A 19,694-nucleotide genomic window follows, 5' to 3' on the forward strand; every position below is an offset into this window, starting at 1 on the left:
ATTTGTCCCAGTGAAGTAGTCTCCTACTTGGCTTTTGAGTCTCAGTTTTCCATCTCCAATACACACAATTACCTAATAAGGGTATTTTTTTTTTCCCCTAAAGCACAAACCTGGTATTATTACTGTATTCAATGTCATCTCAGAATCAAATTTCAATTTCTGTTTGCTACTTCTAACCCACTGAAGTTTATCCCAGCCTATATTTCCAATTTTATTGTTGCTCATTATCATGCAACCTCAGGGTACTAACAACCTGTTTTTTTCATTCACATATAGTATTCCATTTCTTGTCTCCAAGCTTTTGCCAAAACTGTTCCTCATACCTAATGTGTATCCAATCCTTCCCTGAAAGTCAGAATAGCCTTCCTTCAAGACTCAGTTACAGTTATAACTTTCTATATGATGTTTGTTTTATGGTGGACTAAACAAATGAATATATAAACATACCCTTGGATATGTGCCATGTTCTGCATTTTTTTTGGTACCACTCTGACCCTGTAATACAACTACTCACATCTAAGTTACTTTATCTTTTTTTTTTTAAATAATTTTATAATTATAATTTTTTGACAGTACATATGCATGAGTAATTTTTTTTTTACATTATCCCTTGTATTCATTATTCCAAATTTTCCCCTCCCTCCCTCTACTCCCCTCCCCTAGATGACAGGCAATCCCATACATATTAAATGTGTTACAGTATAACCTAGATACAATATATGTGTGTAAAACCAAATTTCTTGTTGCACGGTAAGAATTGGATTCCAAAGGTATAAGTAACCTGGGTAGAAAAACAGTAGTGCAAACAGTTTACATTCAATTCCCAGTATTCCTTCTCTGGGTGTAGTTTCTGTCCATCATTGATCAACTGGAAGTGAATTAGATCTTTATGTTGAAGATATCCACATGAAAGTTACTTTAAAAAGGACTTGTAGAATGAAGTCAAATTCTAGCCATCTTCTAACTGAAATTCAATTCAAATTACATTTTGTAATAGAAATCTTCACTAATTTGTTGTTCAGTTATGTCTGATTCTTCATGACTCTATTTGGGATTTTCTTGGTGAAGATATTGCTGTGGTTTCCCATTTCCTTAATCAGCTCACTTTGCAAATGAGGAAATGGAGGCAAAGAGGATCAAATAACTTGCCTAAGGTCTCAGAAGTACTGTCTGAAGCTAGATTTGAAGGAGGTACTCATTAGGAAGGTGACTTTCCATTGCACCACCTACCTACCTCTACTTCACTAGACTAAAGATTCTTGTGGTTTGTGACCACATGGGGGGGTCATGTGACTGAATATGAGGGTCACAAAATTATGATTTATTATTGTTTGATTTGCATGCCTATTTTATATATCTGGTGTCACTTAAAATTTCTCAAGCAAGAAGGGGTCACAAGTAGAAAAAGTTTTAAGTATTGCTCTAGACAAAATCTTTCTTTCCTCTGACTTCAAATAAAGTATAAGATGTAGCATACAAATAAATGCTTAATCATAAACCGTATGCATTTGTTCTTTGTTGTTCAGTTTGTGGAATTAGACTGTAATCTAGGAAATATATCCTACTATTATACCACCTAAGATAGTCACAGATAAAAAGAATTTTAGAATTGGAAGAGACCTACCTCAAGCACCATCTTTTGCATGAAACTTTTCCTAATCCACCCGAACTGCTATTCTTATTATTTAAATACCTCAAATATAGCAGAAAATACAAATGAGCTAAGAAATGGTAGGGGGAAAAGGCAGAGTAAATGATTAGCAAGATAGCAAAGGGGGGGTCTTATAGATTAGAATACTGCATGGGATGTCAGTTTTTAAAATGTGATTTGATTTGCTCAATTTGTTTCCTCTTCCTTTTTTTGTTTTTAAATAATTTGTTCTAAGAGACTTCTGAGAGAGGAATATTCAAAACTTCATATGTATGCCTCATGCTTTTTATATGTACTTGTTTCCTCTATGAGAATGCAAGTAGGGATTATTTCTTAGTACTTGTAAACCCACTACTTAGCACAAAGTCTGGCTTGTGATTAGATGCTTAAAGCCTATTGATATACACTCACTTTTATTGTCTTTTAAGAAGCTCATAAATGATTGGGGAGGAAAAAAGTAAATGCAAAGTAATGGGGGAAGATATTAACACTAGTAAATGACTACTTCATTTGAAAACTTAATTTTTACATGGACATTTTCTGGGGAACTTTTTCAGACATTTTCTAAACTCAATTCCAACAAATAATACAATTTAATTCTTAATATTCAACATTCTCAGAAACCATATATTTTGCCAAGTTCAAGAAATTATTTTTGAATGATAAAAAAAAAAATTCACCTGTGCTACATGCATCTGTTTCCTTATATCATTCATCTAAATCCATTTTACTCCACGATACACTTATTTTAAAAGTCTTGTCAAACAGAGGCAAGAAATTCCAGATTTAATTTTTTAAATATTACAATAAATGCATTGAATAATTCAATAAAATGAAAATATCTGTAGAAATATATGGAAGGCATGACTCTCATTCAAGTTACATATAACTTTCCACTAAAAAAGGTATGTTATTACTAGAAATGTTGTTATAGATTAAATCAGATTAACTTTGGAAGTAGTTGAATAGGGTATTTTCTACAATTTTTATTTATTTAAAACATTACAGTTATCATTTAATGAATTTAAATATATTATGTATAAAATGCCCAATAATAAAACAAATCAATAATTAAAATTACTTTTTTAGATTATACAATTCTGATCTACAGTATAAAATTTTCCAAAATCATTTCATAAATTCAAAAGATGTAGAGCTACAAGGGCCATTAGAGCCTGTCCAATCCAATCACATCATTTTAAATAAAGAAATTAAGGAGTTTACAAATAGGAAAACTAAAAAAAAGAATAAGTTAAGCAATTTGTCTGATATTACACTAACAAGTTCTCATTTCTACTTTCCTAATACCTAATATTTTGATTACATTAGGAAAAAAGGGAATACCACAAAGAGCATACAAAAATTTCTATGGGAATATTTTGATAAATAATTTTGTGAAGACACAGGGTCATTTAATGATTTTTTAAAAAAATAAATGGATGTTTCAGTTTTGAATGTTCCTGTAATAAACAGAGGCCTCATGATCTTTCTGTGCTATTCCTTTGGTTGCTATTTTACTAGCACTTGCAACTTCATTTAACACCCTGACAATAAAAGGCATATAGCTCTTTAAAATTCATGAATCAAGCACATTTGATTTTTAAATTATTTTCTCTATCTCTAATTTGTACCTACTTCATTGTATCCAAACAAAAACAAAAACAAAAACAACAACAACAACAACAACAACAAAAACCACCTCTATTTTATGGCTGAATTTGAATCTGAAACCAGAAAGTCAAAAGTTCTTTACAACTTACCTGTGACTCCATATATTACTTTAAAAATTAATGGCTTGCAACTTTCATTAGAGACCTGCTTTTTGTCATTTAAAAAAAGATTGACTATGAGGTGGCATGGTACGTATGTTCATACAAAGGAGTTTTGTTTTTTTGTTTTTTTAATTAAAAAGTGACTTTACTTATATACTTGTCTTTTGGGGCTAGGTTTCCAGACATACAAGAAAATCAATTTTAATACTTTAGGTCTCTTCCTTCACCAATGCCAAAAGTAAAGGAATTTACTAGATAGGAATTATATTTATTGTAATTAAGAAATTCTGGAAAGACTGGAAGTGGAGTCACACCAACAGTAAAATACTTAACAAGAAAATACTAGAAAAGCATGTAAAGTTCTAATCAAGTGAAATAATTTATATAATTCACTTTTATAAAAACAACGAAATGGAATTATTATTTCCATGTTGCAAATGGACATAATTGCCTGATTGACATAAATACAAATAGTATAAATTCAAAATGACCTAAAGGATTAGGTGGATTTTATATGCATAGATTTTTTTTTTAAGAGTTTGATACTAATTTCAAAGCAGTATAAAATGTCCTAAAAGATTAAGTGAGGTTTTATGTTTTAACAGTACTAAGACTTTTGGGTAACCTGTATATCATCAATTTTTTAAATGATTTGGTTGATAATGGAGAAAGCAAGCAAACCAAATTTGAGAAAGAAAATCTAATGCAAGAAATTACAAAATCAGGATTTAGAAAGATTTAAAAGGGTTGGACTACTATGTTAAAATGAAAAAAATTACTTAAGTATTTCAAGGATCCATGAGTTTATTATCTTGTGTACTTTGTCCATTTGGTACAATTTATGACCCTCCACAACTGTATCTTCAAAGAGATGTTATGGTTGAAAAATTTTTCACCCTGCAGTCAAGTTGGATGATAAGATTTGTGAATTGATATAAAGTTCATTACTGGATTCATAATTGAAATCCAGAATGACTGGCCCAGACAGAACTTACTAATTAACACAATCTTTGGGAAATTAGTATCACATGTGGCATCAGAGCAGGATTCCAATAAATTAAATTTAATAGGAATAAATATCAAACACTACCTTAAGGTTAAAAAAACAAGCAAACAAAAAAACCTCTCATATATAGATATAGGATTAGGACCAATTAGCAGGCAACACTTTACCCTAAAGGATTTTTAGCTTGTAATTAGTTGTTTATAAACTTTATTTCAAGGGCTTAATTTTATGGGTATAAGCAACTCTAAGTAGGGAAACTACCTCTAATAGTATAGGCCTGTATCAGCAACTATTCTGTAATGCATAGTTTTAGGGAACTGTCTATGGCACTTAAACACTAAATGACTTGCCCAGGGACACAGAACCAAATCCAGAAGTGGGATTGGAACCTAGTTTTCTTGATTCCAAAGCCTACCCTCAATACCCTCTTAACAGGTTTTCTTAAAATTTTTTTTCTACTTGTGACCCCTTTTTGCCAAAGAAATTTTTATATGACCCCACTTACATAAAACATACAACTAAAATATTTATTCATAATAAATTATAAACAGATTTTAAAACAATTCTTTGGTATACATAAAATCTCACCATTTATTAAAGACAAAAGCAAATTTGAATCCTGAGATGAATATGCTTATTTTTATATAAAGATTTAAATTCTGGAAGAATACCTGATATTTCAGGATATAGAACATCTTCAGCATTTTTCAGAGTTGATCGATATTTTGATTTTTATAACTGCTAATGCTGAAAATACTGCCATATATAAATATATAGTACAAAATGGCAGAAGTATGTTTAGTGCCATTTCAGAAACTATTGGAAACTTTGTCTTACTCTCAAGCCAAAATTCATTTAACAATTGTTTTAGGAAACTCAAATTTTAAACCTGTGTCACTTGTTAACTTGGCAAGTTTTTTTTTAAGACAGACAACTGACATTTTTAATTTCAATTGAGTATTTCTTATGAATGAATCCAACTTAGTTTTTTAGAATCAAAATTTGAAGGGAAGTATTTCTGAAATACTTCACAGGCACATTTAGATGATCACTCTTACAATTAAATTTTTATTTAATAACTAATATAATTATTATGTTATCATACAATACATATTAATTAAATTATATATTAATAATTATTATAATAATTAATTTCCAAGTATAAAATTATCTTTACCTGTATACATTTCTAAAAAAATTTTCCATTCTATTCTTTTTTAATAACTTTTTAAAGTAAAGTTTCAATTTTATCCTTTAACAAACAATTTTATCTTTTTTTAAAGATGGTTACTAAATCAATTTTTAAAAAATATCCAACAAGTAATAATTTTTAAAGTCACAAGTTATTATGAAAAAAATTAACAAAACCAGATTTCTGCTAAAAAATAACTTTGTCTTTCAATTTCAACAATCTGTTTAAACCTTGCTTTCTCTCAAGCCACCTTACCTCTGCTTACAATAATAAACTTTTGTAGATGGAACCCATATCTTTGCAAAAGCTTGAAAAGAAACATCTGTTAAGGGAACAGTTTTTAATAAAGTTAATGATTTTGAAAGTATCAAGCAGCACAATTTTTGCTACAAATTCAACAAGCATTGCTCCAGCACTGTGTGTACAGACTCCAACACATTTTTTGTACTATAAACCCTCAATTGTAAAAAATTCATTCACTTTTAAGATATATGTCTGTATGCATATGTATGTCTTATCCTTTTGTGCCTTTCCAAAGGATAAAACAGTAATTCCTCATATATATTTCCTTCATAAACATATCTTACAAAAATAAGAACTGTGCCATGTTAGAAATATCAAGTATGGTAATAAGCTGCTAATTACTAATTTCAGAAATTCTTTTGGAAACAGTATCACTTGATAAAAGGATTGTATTAATTTCATCCCCATACTTTTCCCCCATGAAGCTTATCTGACATTTTTAAAAGAGGTATTTGGAGTTATGACTTGTCCAGAGTCCCACAATTTGTAGTAAGTGTTAAATGTCTGAGAGCAGATTTGAATTTAAGTCCTAGCTGCCCTTATTTCTGATATTTTAATAGTTAGCAAGTAATACAGGATGTTCTATTGTGTAGGGCTTTTTAGGTTTTGCAATTAAATAAGATTTTTCATAAGATGCAAGTAAATACTTTTTTGGTAACAACAATTTCCCCAAATTATTGCTTTTTTTTTAAAAAATTTTTGTTTACTGCAGCATATTCCATGGTTGGTATTAAGCTGTTTTAGCTCCGCTGGTATCATGTCTTCCACAACCAAAACTTCATTACAAATTAAGCAAAGAGATTTTTCCACACCATCATCACTATTATAAGTAAAACCAAATTGCAATTATTTGACATATTTTTTTTTTTCATTGTCAATTTAGGTGTACTATAACTTAGTTGTGAAGTCTTGGGCAGCATTGTTATCAGTATTTTTTACCTCTTCTGTATATGTTTAAACCACTAATCCAGAATAAAAAAAATTTTGTGCTAAAATAGAATTAAATATTGCTAATAATTTCTCAAATAAATACTAACTTTAGTTTATGAAATTACATGTAATTTAAAAAACTGATGTTCATACTTATATACACATACATTGGTGATGGTAGAGAAATATTATTAAAGGATTTTTGTCTTATTCCAATTAAATACTTATTTTTCTATAAAAGGAGAAAGTAATTAATTTTTTAAAAAATCAAACATTCTAACACAATACAAATATATACCAATATGATTTTTACATTTTGAGGAATGACGGTAGAAAATATTACAAGTCTTTATTTTCCATAATTAAAACTATTGTTTCTGTGAGAGCAGAAAACTTTGTATATAGTTAAAATAGTCTTGAATGTGAGCCAACATGTTATTGGCTGCATTTGTTGGTGCTGCATGGCACGTCAGCATGACCAGTACAAAGTATGCATGTATATTCAGAATTAAGACTGCAGTGATGATGCAACATTGACAAGTGCTGCCAGAAACACCTCTAATTCATTATGCATTTGATTTTGAATTAATTTTGGCTTGTGTTTGATACTCTTTTATTCAGTTATGGAACTCCATATGGGGTTGCAACCAAAAAGTTGCAAAAAGCTTTGTTCTATATCATACTTCCTTTCAGCAATCAAAAGTATGATGTAGCTAAAATTTTACCTTGTCTTAGAAGAAATAATGTCTAATTCATGGGTAATAATTACCCTACTGTATCCTATACCTGTTACAGCCAGTTCAGTTGAAGAGCATGAGACCAGTTTAAACTCCTTTTCTCAGGAACAGATTGATGGGATGGAAGCCAGCGATGGTAAGAAAAAGACTTCACTTTATTGAGCAGTACAACCTTTGTTATATGATTCAGTAAAAGCATGATCAGTGAGCATTCTTCAATCAATATGCAGAAAACCTGTATGAGCACCTTGTGGACAGTGAAGAACACCAATCCAAGGAGAGCCTACCCAGCGTGTCAGCTGCTGACTGCCAAATAAGAACTTCCATGGGATCATCCTTGCAGAGTCAGCAACTAGCTGTGACCCTTGGTTATTTCCCTGTTCACATGTATAGATGCCAACTTCTTGTCATACCCTGAGAAGAAGGAAATGTCTTTCCCTTCCATGGGTTCACCTCATCATTCCCCCTTATTTCTTAGGTGCATTAGTTTTATTTCAGCAGAGGACTCTTGCACAGCACTAAACAATTCTCTAAAGAGAAACCCAAAACATGTGGGTCCACACAATTAGATAAGTAAAATAACAATTATGACAATCCAATGTTCAATACCCCGCCACCAACTGGAGGAATTATCAAACTAATTCATAATTTTTTTCTGTTATCTTATTTGGATTTAAATCTGCATCAGAAGCCTTTTCGATGCCTGAAGCCAATTTGTACAAACTTTCTATATCATCTGCTATGGTCTTACTGAGGAACAGACCATTTAAATGCTTTCTGTTCTCATCCCAAGAATACTCTGACCTCAATTCATTATATTGGAGATTCATCACACAGATTTGTGTATCTATTATTGTATTTTGAGGTCCTCTGTAATTTAAGCAGTTCAACTTCCATTTCTATTTTTAACATAGGTTCTTTATCATCATATAAAACTGATTATCTGTTTGAGTCTGTTTAGCAAATCCTGCTGACATATTTTTAACTAGTTCTTCTACATACTATGCCAGCACTATGCTATTCTGTACTTCAGAAATAGATATTGCTAATGAAATAGATGATGCAATCGGAACCAACAACAGTGTGATACCTAAAATGACACAACTGATACATCTTTTAGTTCTGTGAACAACTGGATACTCTTTCTTTCTTATAATAGTGTCAAATATGTGGTCTGTTTTGCTATGATACCAGTCTTCATTTTTGATTGGCATCATAGCTACATGGGTTCTAGTAATGACAAACATGGTCTGGGACTGTCCAATTTCGGGCCTATAAATTTGATGACGAGTGAATAAATGAGATCCTCCCTGCTCAGAGATGCAGGTTCAGAAGCAAAAGAATTCACTAACCCCAAAGTCTGTGGCAAAAAGGTTTTATTTTTCACTAGAGGTTCCTTTAGTGGGCATATTTTGTTAATGAAGAAAATTTTTGCAAAGAATGACTGGCAAAGATCCACTTTATTAGCAAATCTGGGGCAGTTTGAATTAATTAATAATCAGACCAGGATTTCTCAAAAGAATGAAAATTAGAATTTCCTGAATGAGGGTGTGACTCACCAAAAGATCAATGGGAATTGATTTGCCCTTGAATAATGCTGTTTATCTCACCCTGGGAGGATGGGCCTTCCCTCTAGACTTCTTGGGGCCTGGGCCTCTTTTTTTTGCACATTAAAAGGAACATGGTTTCAGTGACTATTTTACACAATTTTTCCAGAGTTCACTTCCATTACATTCAATAACAGTACAATTTTTACAATTAACATTAAAATATTCACCTTGATTTGTAACATTAACATCATTTCCCCACATAAATGCATCTTTCCTCTAAGCATGCCCTAGCTCCCATTATGAGCCCTATCTTTATTTCTGTGTCCTTTATTGACCCCAATTCTTGTGTTGTCACCACATAATCCATAGCAAGGAGCACTTTCCACATGGACTCCCTACTGTTGGTATCCACATGAGCACAGACATTTCTTTATAAGAATGTCCCTCAGTCACATGCCAAGATTGAACAACATTCTCTGTTATATTCACACAAATACAAAAATATGCAACACATGGTCCTAGAAAGGGCCACCTGAACTTATTAGTCCGTTTGCACCTGTCCAAACCCCCTGCACGCAAGAGGGTGGTATTTGGGCAAGGTATCCCTTGCTCTCCTCACAGGTAAACCTGGTGGAGCCCCATTCCTCGAACACTCACGTTGCATGAGATATTTTGCACTAGTACACAATAGGGATGTTTTTCTTGTCTAACATAAAGGTGGACACAAGGTGAGGCCTGTACACTTTACTGACAGTATCATTTTGTTCCCTGCTCCTTGAAACATAAATTCATCACATACCAAATGAGACTCATTTCCCTAGAGTATCATGTTAGATAATTTTATTACCCCACACAGTTATTCTTGGCCATGGAGAGTCCATGATGATGGCCAACAGTGATTCTCCCCATTGGCAGCAGATTGTGGATGGTGCCAACATTTCAAGAGCAATTAGCATCTGCTGAATGGGTGTGTTCATTTTTCTTGTTGACAGGCACTGACTTCTCCTGTGTCTTCTAGGTGTTAGTTACAACCTTGAGATGTCTTGAGGGAACTGTCTGTTGAGACACAAGCATACCCTGGTCCCCAGATTAATACCCTATGGAGATCTTTCCACATCAGTTTTGTGTCTTTGGGGGGGAGGGGTTGTGTATAGTAGCTTGATTAAGGCCTGTTGTGCCTTTTGAGCTATAAAACTTCATAGCCCAACTCAGTTCTTGGGAGTCAAATCTTACCTAATACATAGTATATATGACTGTCTATATCTCCTTGTGTCACTTGGTGTACCCAACTCCCCCTTTTTGCTTTTCAAGGAATCTCTTATAGTTTGATTTGTATGTTCCATAATGGCTTGACCTGTGGGGTTATATAGTATGCCAAATATATAACATATGCCATGATTGAGAAGAAACTGCTGAACAGTCTTAGATGTGTAGGGTGGCCTATTATCAGTTCAGTCTTTGTATTTTTGGGCAACCCTGCTATTGAAAAACAATGATAAGAAGAATAACATGAGAGGCGGCCTCTCTTCTCTGTAAAGTGGCCACAGTGAATCCTGAATAAGCACCCACCATAACATTTATTTTGGACTTTTTGTAATGTGCAATTGTAAAAATAACATTTGTCAAATATTAGGTATAAGCTCTTATGGTTTAACATCTTTCTGAAGGGGTGAGGGTTAATAAGGGACACAAGCAGTGCATCTTTTCACTATTTGCCTTGCTTACGGTTTCTTTATATAAACTTTCCAAGAGATTTCTTGGAGATATAATTAGCATGGGCTTTTTCTAAATAGGTGATGATTGTATAAATTTCTAGGAATGCATCAACTTATGTTACCTTTGAATATGGGTCCTTGTCAATGTTTTTGAGGTCTCACATGTGTAATAAAAAAGGGATTAACATGTTATTGGATTGTTTTGGACCAGTTTAAAAAGGCTAGTAATTTCTGACTGTCCCTTTTATGCTTGCTGTTTCTATTCTTTGTACAACCCCCACAGCATATTGGCTATCAAATATAATACATACAACTCATTTTTTGGAGTGGAAGTATAAGAAATGGAATATATGTTCTTAATTTGCATGGCAGAACATAAAATAGCTGTTTTATAACTCATCATGTGCAATAAGAACACCAATTGGCTTACACATGTTGATCCAGATTTTGCCCTCTCTACCACCAATTTGTAAAATGTGAACACTTTCCTAATGATCTCATTTACACTATCTAGATAGGGTTCTAACCTTTTTAACTTTCGACATATATATCCACTCAATAATACTATCTCCTTGATGTATTATGCCTAAGGGTTGTTTTGGAGCGAGCAACACAGAGGTTTCAATGACTTTATGAATATCTCCCCCAGTATGGGCGTCATGGAACCTCCTTATAATCTCCTGAATGCTAGTTATAGTCTCTCAGGACCATTGCCTAGACAATACCAATTAAGGGTTGCCCTTCAATATTTCATATAAGGGCATCATGAAAATATTAGATATATCAACTTGTGCTCTCAAACCTTATATGCCCTACCATTTTTTGAAAGGCATTTAATGTATTTATGTGATTTGGTCTTATTTCTGGCATCCTTTGCATGATAGTGTCTTGACTCACTTTAATCCCTAAATAGTGATATGGGACTACTTTTTGAACCTTACCTTGGGCTATCTTAAGTCCCAAGGCTTGTAATGTCTTTGTCATAACTTTCAATATTTGTGTGGGTGGTGGGTGCTAGACCCTCTTTCCCAAATTAACTAATCAAAGCCATCTTCAGGTTCAAAGAGAAAGCATTTATTTTGTCTTTGCAGGGAGAAGCCCAGAACACTCAGGAGGCATCCCAGTTCCCACCATGTGCTCAATCTGACCATCAGGAAGTAGAATACCCAGTTGAATAAGAAAAGACCCAAGCCTTTTCATTGTATAGACTAAAAGGACATAACTATCCTAAACCAATGTTGTCTGCTTCCTGTGGATCACATCACTTTCTGTGACTTCCTGAAACTTGAGACCCACGACCTTTTCTCCTGGCTCTGGGAATAGAGATCATGTGACTTAGTTTCAAACTGAGAAAATATCACCCAATCAGTCCCATTCATTTGTTCTAATATATTGGGATCAGGATAGCTACAAAGAATATCATCCATATAATGCAGCATGTAAGCATCAAGATATTGTTGTCTCACTTCATTCATTAAACATATCACTGACAAATTGTGGGACTGTTCTTCATTCCTTGGGGCAGCACCATCTACTGGCCCCTGAAAGTTGAAAGTAGGAATGGAAAAAGCATGATACTTCCAATCCTCGGGGGGCAAAGGTATGGAGTAAAAACAGTCTTTGATATTGATGATTCATAAAGGCCAACATCTGGAAATTGTACTAGGGAGAAGTAAGCCTGATTGTAAGGGGCCCATATCTCCCAATATATCATTAACTTGTCTCAAGTCAGTTAACATTCTCCATTTTCCTGATTTCTTCTTGATAACAAACACCGCAGAATTCCATGGGCTCTGGGAAGTCTCTTCTATATGACCCAATTTCAATTGCCCCCCACTTTTTTTTAAAGGCAACTATCTTTTCAATAGAGAGGGGCTATTGGATTTCCATGACATTTTTGGGATGGTGATAGTCCTGTAGTATATTTTGACCCCATAAACTGACATCCTGATTTCTCTTATTTTTTCTATTTTAGGGGGTGCTACGATACCTTGGTGTCCTGTGTGCTGCCTATCCCTGTAATCTTGACTTTCTCATCTGTGATAGGCCACCATGGAGGCCACTGATCAGCAGATATTACAGTGGAGTTGGCACCCATATCAATGAGTCCTTCCAAAACTACGTTTCTTACATGTATTGTAGTAATGGATCTATTCACTTAAATAGTTTGTGTAAAGTAGGAGCCAACAATGGCCTCTGTGTTAGAAGCTGGCAGGGGTTGTTGTATGCTTTTATCCTACATTTTAACTTGTAGCTCATTGGGAAGAATTATATGCTAAGCAATGCATCATCCTTTTTCTATATATGTATCATCATTGTCAATATTATACAAATTGAGAGTGGGTAGGATATGAGTTTAAAGCAGAATTTCTGGGATGGCCAGGGAATAAAGTTGAATAGAGGACAAGATAGTCAACATCTTTAGGTGATCTCCATTTGGATATCTTTGGATTGGAACTTCATTTACCCTTTTTTGGGGGGAGGGGGGGAAGAGGAGGGTAATCTATAGAACCCGTCACTATGAAGGAAAATTATGGTGAGGGTTCCCTAGCTGCCAAAGTGGCGTACTTGTTTTTCCATTAGTATTGTTGCTGACAATAGTCTGAGCAGTTATTCCCCCAGACCTTGTTTCCATGACACTGGCATCCAGATGCCCAGTGTCCCATGCATTTACATTTTGGGCAAGTGGTTCAAGGGCAATATGCCTTTTGAGACTCTTGGGCTCCAACTCTGCATTCTCGTTTAAAACGACCTGATTTTCCACATTTAAAGTATACTCCTTTTCCATTGCCTTTTTATAATTGGTATTAGTTTTCCCTCACCAAGATTTTCAGTATCCTATCACCGCCTCCATGCCCCATTGCTCGGGCCATGGCTTCTTGTAACCAGGCCACAAAATCACAGAAGAGCTCGCCAACTTTCTGTCTTATTTGGATGAAGCTCTCCTTTTCAGCCTTTTCTAATGGCATTTTGCTCCACATCTTCCATGCACATTGTGAACTGCACAAATATGCTTCCTCTGTGAAATTCAACTGTGGTGGTGTACCTTCCTGTCCCACTCAGTTGTTCAAAGACTACAGTCATGTTAGGACCCCTATGGTAGCTGAGCTGCAAAGTGTTCTGTCTGGCTTTTTGGACAAATTCATTCATTCAAAATACAGATTGATCAGGGAAGAGAATGGCTTTTAGCTAATGCCTTCTTATCATTAGGGTACAGGATTGTCCTCAACACATTCTCTAGCTGGTATATAACAAAAGGAGCTGTAGGCCCATATTTCTAGAGTCTTTCAAACTGGCTTATTGTTTTAAGAGAAAGGGGTTCATGACCCCTTCTTCTTTGCCCAGGATTAAAGGTAAAAGCATCATCTTCCTCTATGACTGGAAAGAGACACCCCTCTCCCCCAAAGTACTATTATTTTCACTCTGTAATTGGGTATTTCTTAGGTTTGTTGTAATGCCTATTCCCTTTTGCTTCCATTAGGGGGCCTCCTGCTCTTTCTGTTGTTATCCACACTTCCCTCCCTATCTATATTTTATGCTGTGCCATAAGTTCCTCTTTTCTTAGTTGTCTTTTTATCTGTATCACCAGTTCCTCCCTTTTTTTGAGGAACCTGTGGGGCATCCACATTATAATCATGTGGGGAAGACTCAGTATATCTAGGTTCGAATATAAGCAAGACTAGCTTGGGGCTGAAGGTATTGGTGGCTGCCATGCTGGTTCCTCTCTCCTCTCAAGTGAAGGATCCCTACTGTTACTATTAAGCAAAGGTCCTGTCTGTGTGCTGCTTGGAGAGCAACGGTTTTCTTTTTGAGTTTCACCCTTTAGGCTTTGTTTAACCAATTGGTAAATGGTAAAATGTGCCAGACTAATGGTGCCAGGACAAGTTTTGTCATAATTTTTTAATTGTTCACTGAACATCTTCCCATCTGTCTAAACTGCAGCACCCTTCTTTGGGGAGCCACGGGAATATCTGATAAGCTACATCTAAGAATTTTCTAAGGTCTTTGGAGGTGCATTGTATATCCCTGTTCCTTAATACATTTGTACAATGCACAGACATAGTGTTCTCTATCTGTGGGATTAAGCGTCCCTAATTTTTGTCCCATTATCTTACCTTCTCTGCCATCTCCACTTGGCCCAGGAACGCACTGGGGGGTTGGGGAGGAGAGGGGAGAAGAGAAGGGGAGGGAATCCTTCCTGGAGTTCTCGAAGAGGTTGTCTTAATCATGGAGGTCGCTTTGTCTCTCAAGGATTTCTGTTCTTTATGCCTGCCCCACATTGGGTGCCACTTGTCCCAGCAGGTTCAGTTGAAGAGTAGATGACTAGGTCAAGCTCCTTTTCTCTGGGATGGAAGCCAGTGATGGTAACAAAAAGACTTCATTTTACTGAGCAGTACAGCCTTTATTTTATATGATTTGGCAAGCATGAACAGTGAGCATTCTCCAATCACTATGCAGAGAACCTGAATGAGCACCTTCTGAACAACGAAGAAACACCAATCAGAGGACAGCCTATCCAGTTGTTGAACACCAAGTGAGTGGTCCTAATCTCCCCCCTTTCAAAACTTTCCTTTCTTGGGGGGGGGGGGGGAGAGGGAAGCACAGCTCTCCTCATGTTTTATATTCATAATCCTTAAGTTATATTGAACTTCTCATTTTCTCTCACTTCATATATCCAACTAATCTTGCCATTTCTCTCATGACATCTTTCATATGGACCCCTTCTTTCTATTCACTCAGAAATTAGAAACCCTCAACATCTCTGGCCAAGATTATTACAATAGCTTCCTAATTGGTCCCCCTGCCTCCCATTTCTCACCACTCCAATTCAATCTACACAATATCACCAAAATAATTTTAAGAACAGATTTCACTATGAGTCTCCTAATCAGTTAATTTCAGAGGTTTTCTACTGCCTCAAGAACAAAAAAACTATTCAGCTCTGGAAGCACCTCACAATTTCAATCTACCTTTCCAGCACAGTTAGACATAATCCGTCCTTGACACACATTATAATTGCCTATCTCTGTACTTTGCAATGGCAAGCTTCCAGGCTAGAATGTAGCATTACCTCCAATTCAACATCTCCTTTAAAATATAGCGCTCCCACAATCTTCTACATCAAGTCATACCTGAGGTCCCATATGCTAGTGTCTTCCCTCACATGTAACTCCTTTCATTTTATGTATATAAAATATGTATTTATTAACTTTAAGCTATATGTATTTTTATATGAACTACATGGATATGATGATGATTTATTAGGTTTTGGGGATACTTTTTACCCTGTTCTCCTTCCATCTGAATGATTCTTCTTAGGTACCTTTACTGAATCCTCACCTACATCATGCCCTCTAATTGTAAGTATCGGGTAACTTGTTCCCAACCTCTATCCTCTTTTACATCATTTCACTTATCAGTAAGATCAGAATAAGTGATCTAATCACCTCACAAGGATTTACTTACCATCTTTATACTGATCATTCTCCTATCTAGCAGTCCTAACCCTAGCTGTTATAGGCCCAAGTATAGTAAGGGCTCTGTACTTGAAACAAGAATTCTTACAAGTCAGTGGAATTGATAAGACAATGGTTATCTAGTTTAGCATGGTGCTTAATAGTTCTCTAGTACAGTACAATTGATTTAATCTTATAATAAATAATGATTTCCTAATGATATAATGATTGGTTTATACTCAGTATATTCCATATAAGCTGGGACAATCTCAGCCAGAGAGATTCACTCCATATCTCACACCACTGTGGTGGCTGGCCTGTCCTGCATTTCCTCCACTGAGACCAAGTGGCCCCAGGCAAGAGGACAATAAAAAATTTGGACTTTAACACCTGGCTATTCTCTTGGTGATTAATCTGCTGAAATGAAGGCAGCTCCAAGACCTCCAGAAAACCAACCAGAACTTTCCGCCTAATCTCTAGGCAGACCTCCAATTTCACCTTTCCAACCTTTCAGACATCTTAAACAACATGTCCCAAACAAGTCTCTACTTTTTCTCCTAAACTCTCTTCATGTTCACTATCTCTACTACTATAGAGAGAAACATTATTCATGCCATTTCTCAGGCTCATCATCTAAGAGTTATCTTTAGCCTCCCTAATCAAGCTCAAAGTCAACTGGTTTCCTCTTTGCAACATCTGTGGGACATGCTCTTTTCTCTCCTTTGACACTGTCATGACCTAGTTCAGATCTTTACAGTACACACCTGGACTATTGCAGCATACTAGTAGCTTGCTTCTTGTCTCCTCCTCTCCCCCAATCCATCTTCAATTTAGCCAAAGTGATTTTCCTGAAGTAGGCCCAACATGTCTATTCCAATCTATGGCCCCTGGGTCAAATACAAAATCCTCTTATTTGGAATTCAAAGGCCTTTCAAACCTAGTCTCCTCCTACTTTTTTCCCCTACTGTACTCTTCAATACAGTGACATCAATCCCTTGGTGTTTCCCAAGAACAAGAGATCCAATGGAAACAGCTCCAAGCATTTTCATTGACTTCCCTATTCCTGGAATAGTCTCCCTATTCATCTTCTAGGTTTCCTTTATGCCCCAAATATAATCCCATCTTTTACTTGAAGTCTTCCACAAATTTCCCTTAATTCTAGTGCCTTCCCAATCCTAATTATTTCCTATTTATTCCACATAAGGCATGCTTTGGATGTTTACTTGTACTTTGTCTCCTACATTAGATTGTAAGCTCCTTAAGTGGATCAAAGTATAGTACAAAAAACCTTTGTTGTTGTTTTTTTTTTTCTTCTTGTGGTTTTTTCCCCACTTTGATCTCATTTTTCTTGTGTAGCATTTCAAATATATAAATGTTTGGAAGAATTGCACATTTAACCTATATTGGATTCTTTGATGTCTAGGGAGAGGGAGAAAACTATGGAACACAAGGTTTTGCAAGGGTGAATGTTGAAAAGTGTTTATGCATGTGTTTGGAAAAATAAAATGCTACTAATAAAAATTCTCAGTTCCAGCTAGAAACATAATCTTGGGCTAATCAATTCACTCCAACAAATGATTTTCATTTATTAAATGAAAAATCTCCAAAAAATTTAAGGGCATTTCAAAAAAATCATGTTACACAAGTGGGAATGTGTATACAGGATATATCTTCTTAACCAAGGATTACTAATCCAAGCACGGAATAATAGCAGTATGAGATAGTTAAGTATGGCTGGTCTGCTCAAAATTCCTTTATATTGGAATGAAGGATGGGGGAGGGGCATTGTTCTGCACTAAAGATCAGGTAGAACAAGTACTTGAAAGCCTGAAGATCAGAAAATTGTTAACTCAGGGACTAACACATGATAATCCTCCCCCCCTTCCTTCTCCCAACTCCCACAACACACAGAACTCCTGCAGAAAAAGACTGCCTTACTCCCCATAAAATTTAAGAATCCCTGAGATACAGACTGAGTTCCAGATTAGTACAAATGACTCATTCTTCTTTAGCGGTAGTTAATTCAAATTCACCCGGCATATTTCCGCAGGGTTGGAACCCATTATATTATTTTTTTCAAACTAATTGGGCCCTAGCGGTGACCTCTAATCTCAGAGGGTCGTAGGCAAATTATAAAAACATGGATTTACATACTAGGTGCTACAGAAATGATGATTGTCATGAATATAAATCTTAAAGGGGGAGAAACGGGAAGATTACACAAGGTAGGCTCCATTTCTTTTTTGTTCTAGCTTTGACTATTGGAGCCCAAAGAAACGCCACGGGCGGTCTCCGGGAACACCAGTTGCTAAAGTATACATTCAAGGGACGCCCAGAGGCATTCATTCCACCAGCACGGTCCCCAAAACAATTTTCTAAGTCGCAAAAATTGAATTCAGCGAGCCGCCCGCCCATGGGCTGCACCTACTTACCCGAGGAACGAGGCGCTGGGTGTGGGGGAGGGAACCTGAGCCGCTCCTCCCCGATTGACTCCCGGGGCTGGGACCAGAACCCCGAGCTCCGTTAACAGGCCTCAAAAGCCTCGCCTCACCCAGCCTCACCGCCCTGAGGTGACCTCAGACTGCACACTGGGAACATACACGACAGCTGCGCAGACTCGCCCGCGCGTGCGCACCGGGACAACACGTGCCTAGCCATAAGTCTCTCACGTGCCTCAAATTTTCTGGCTTTCTCCTTTCTCAGCTAGGAGGAGGATTTTAGTAAATTCAAGCGCCACACGCCCCGAGCTCTCCGTCTCCGCCCCGGCCTCACGGGAGGGTAAAACGTTTCTGCGCGTAGGTCCAGGTGGACGCGATTCCGTTTCCGCTTCCGGAAATAAGGGCTTGCGAAGCCCCTCTCACGTGATGTGGAGGTGGGGAGGAGGAGCAAGACTTGGTGGCGGGAGGGTGGAGGGTGGAGGGAAGAAGAGAGGTCAGCGCGGACGTCAGAGTGGGGAGCGGAAGGTCAGGACTGCTCGGAGCGGAAGTGAGACGGGGAGTCTGTCCGCCATTGTGGACCCAAGGAGCGGAGTGCGAGAGAGAAGAGGAACGAGTAAGCGGAAAGCAGGAGTCCCCCTCCTCCGTTCCCCCAGTGCAAGCCTTCTTTCTTCCTGGCCTCGCAGCCGGCGGCGGCGATAGGGACAATCACTTGGCGGAGGGCGGCGGCCGACGGCTGGGAGTGCACGGGGAGAGGCCCAGGAGGCGGCGGCGGCGGCGGCGGCGGCGGCGGCATCAGCAGCGGCAGCTCTTGGGTTGTGGTGAAGAATGTCAGCCACTAGCGTGGATCAGGTGAGGAAGCCTGAGGCCTCAGTCCGGCGAGGCCCCAAACTCCGGGGTTCCACCCTCGGGTGGAGATTCGGCTTCTCTTCCCCGCTGCTGCTGGC

The 19,694-nt window shown here is 36.8% G+C and overlaps 1 protein-coding gene and 1 long non-coding RNA gene across 10 annotated transcripts in view; one reads left to right on the forward strand and one right to left on the reverse strand.

Moving 5' to 3' along the window:
- Positions 1 to 510: 510 nt before the first annotated feature.
- Positions 511 to 19,132, reverse strand: LOC141549330 (uncharacterized). Its single transcript, XR_012484329.1, has 2 exons — positions 18,745 to 19,132; positions 511 to 15,199 (listed from the first exon to the last, which is right to left on the reverse strand). It is a non-coding gene; the product is annotated as an uncharacterized LOC141549330 (long non-coding RNA).
- A 139-nt stretch (positions 19,133 to 19,271) lies between these two features.
- YTHDF3 (YTH N6-methyladenosine RNA binding protein F3) overlaps positions 19,272 to 19,694 on the forward strand; it is a 38,084-nt gene continuing 37,661 nt past the window's right edge. For 5 of the 9 annotated variants that reach the window (XM_074278769.1, XM_074278770.1, XM_074278775.1 and 2 more), the window contains exon 1: positions 19,274 to 19,599. Coding sequence is in view for 3 of the 9 variants with exons in the window: in XM_074278768.1 (XP_074134869.1) it covers positions 19,576 to 19,599 (24 nt within the window). In the remaining 6 variants the exon portion in view is untranslated. Of the gene's footprint in view, positions 19,600 to 19,694 lie in introns of all 9 variants that reach the window. The other 4 variants (XM_074278772.1, XM_074278773.1, XM_074278767.1 and 1 more) reach the window with 2 other exon arrangements.

The sequence above is a fragment of the Sminthopsis crassicaudata genome, chromosome 1, assembly GCF_048593235.1.
Source record: "Sminthopsis crassicaudata isolate SCR6 chromosome 1, ASM4859323v1, whole genome shotgun sequence".
In the NCBI taxonomy this organism is placed as follows: domain Eukaryota; kingdom Metazoa; phylum Chordata; class Mammalia; order Dasyuromorphia; family Dasyuridae; genus Sminthopsis; species Sminthopsis crassicaudata.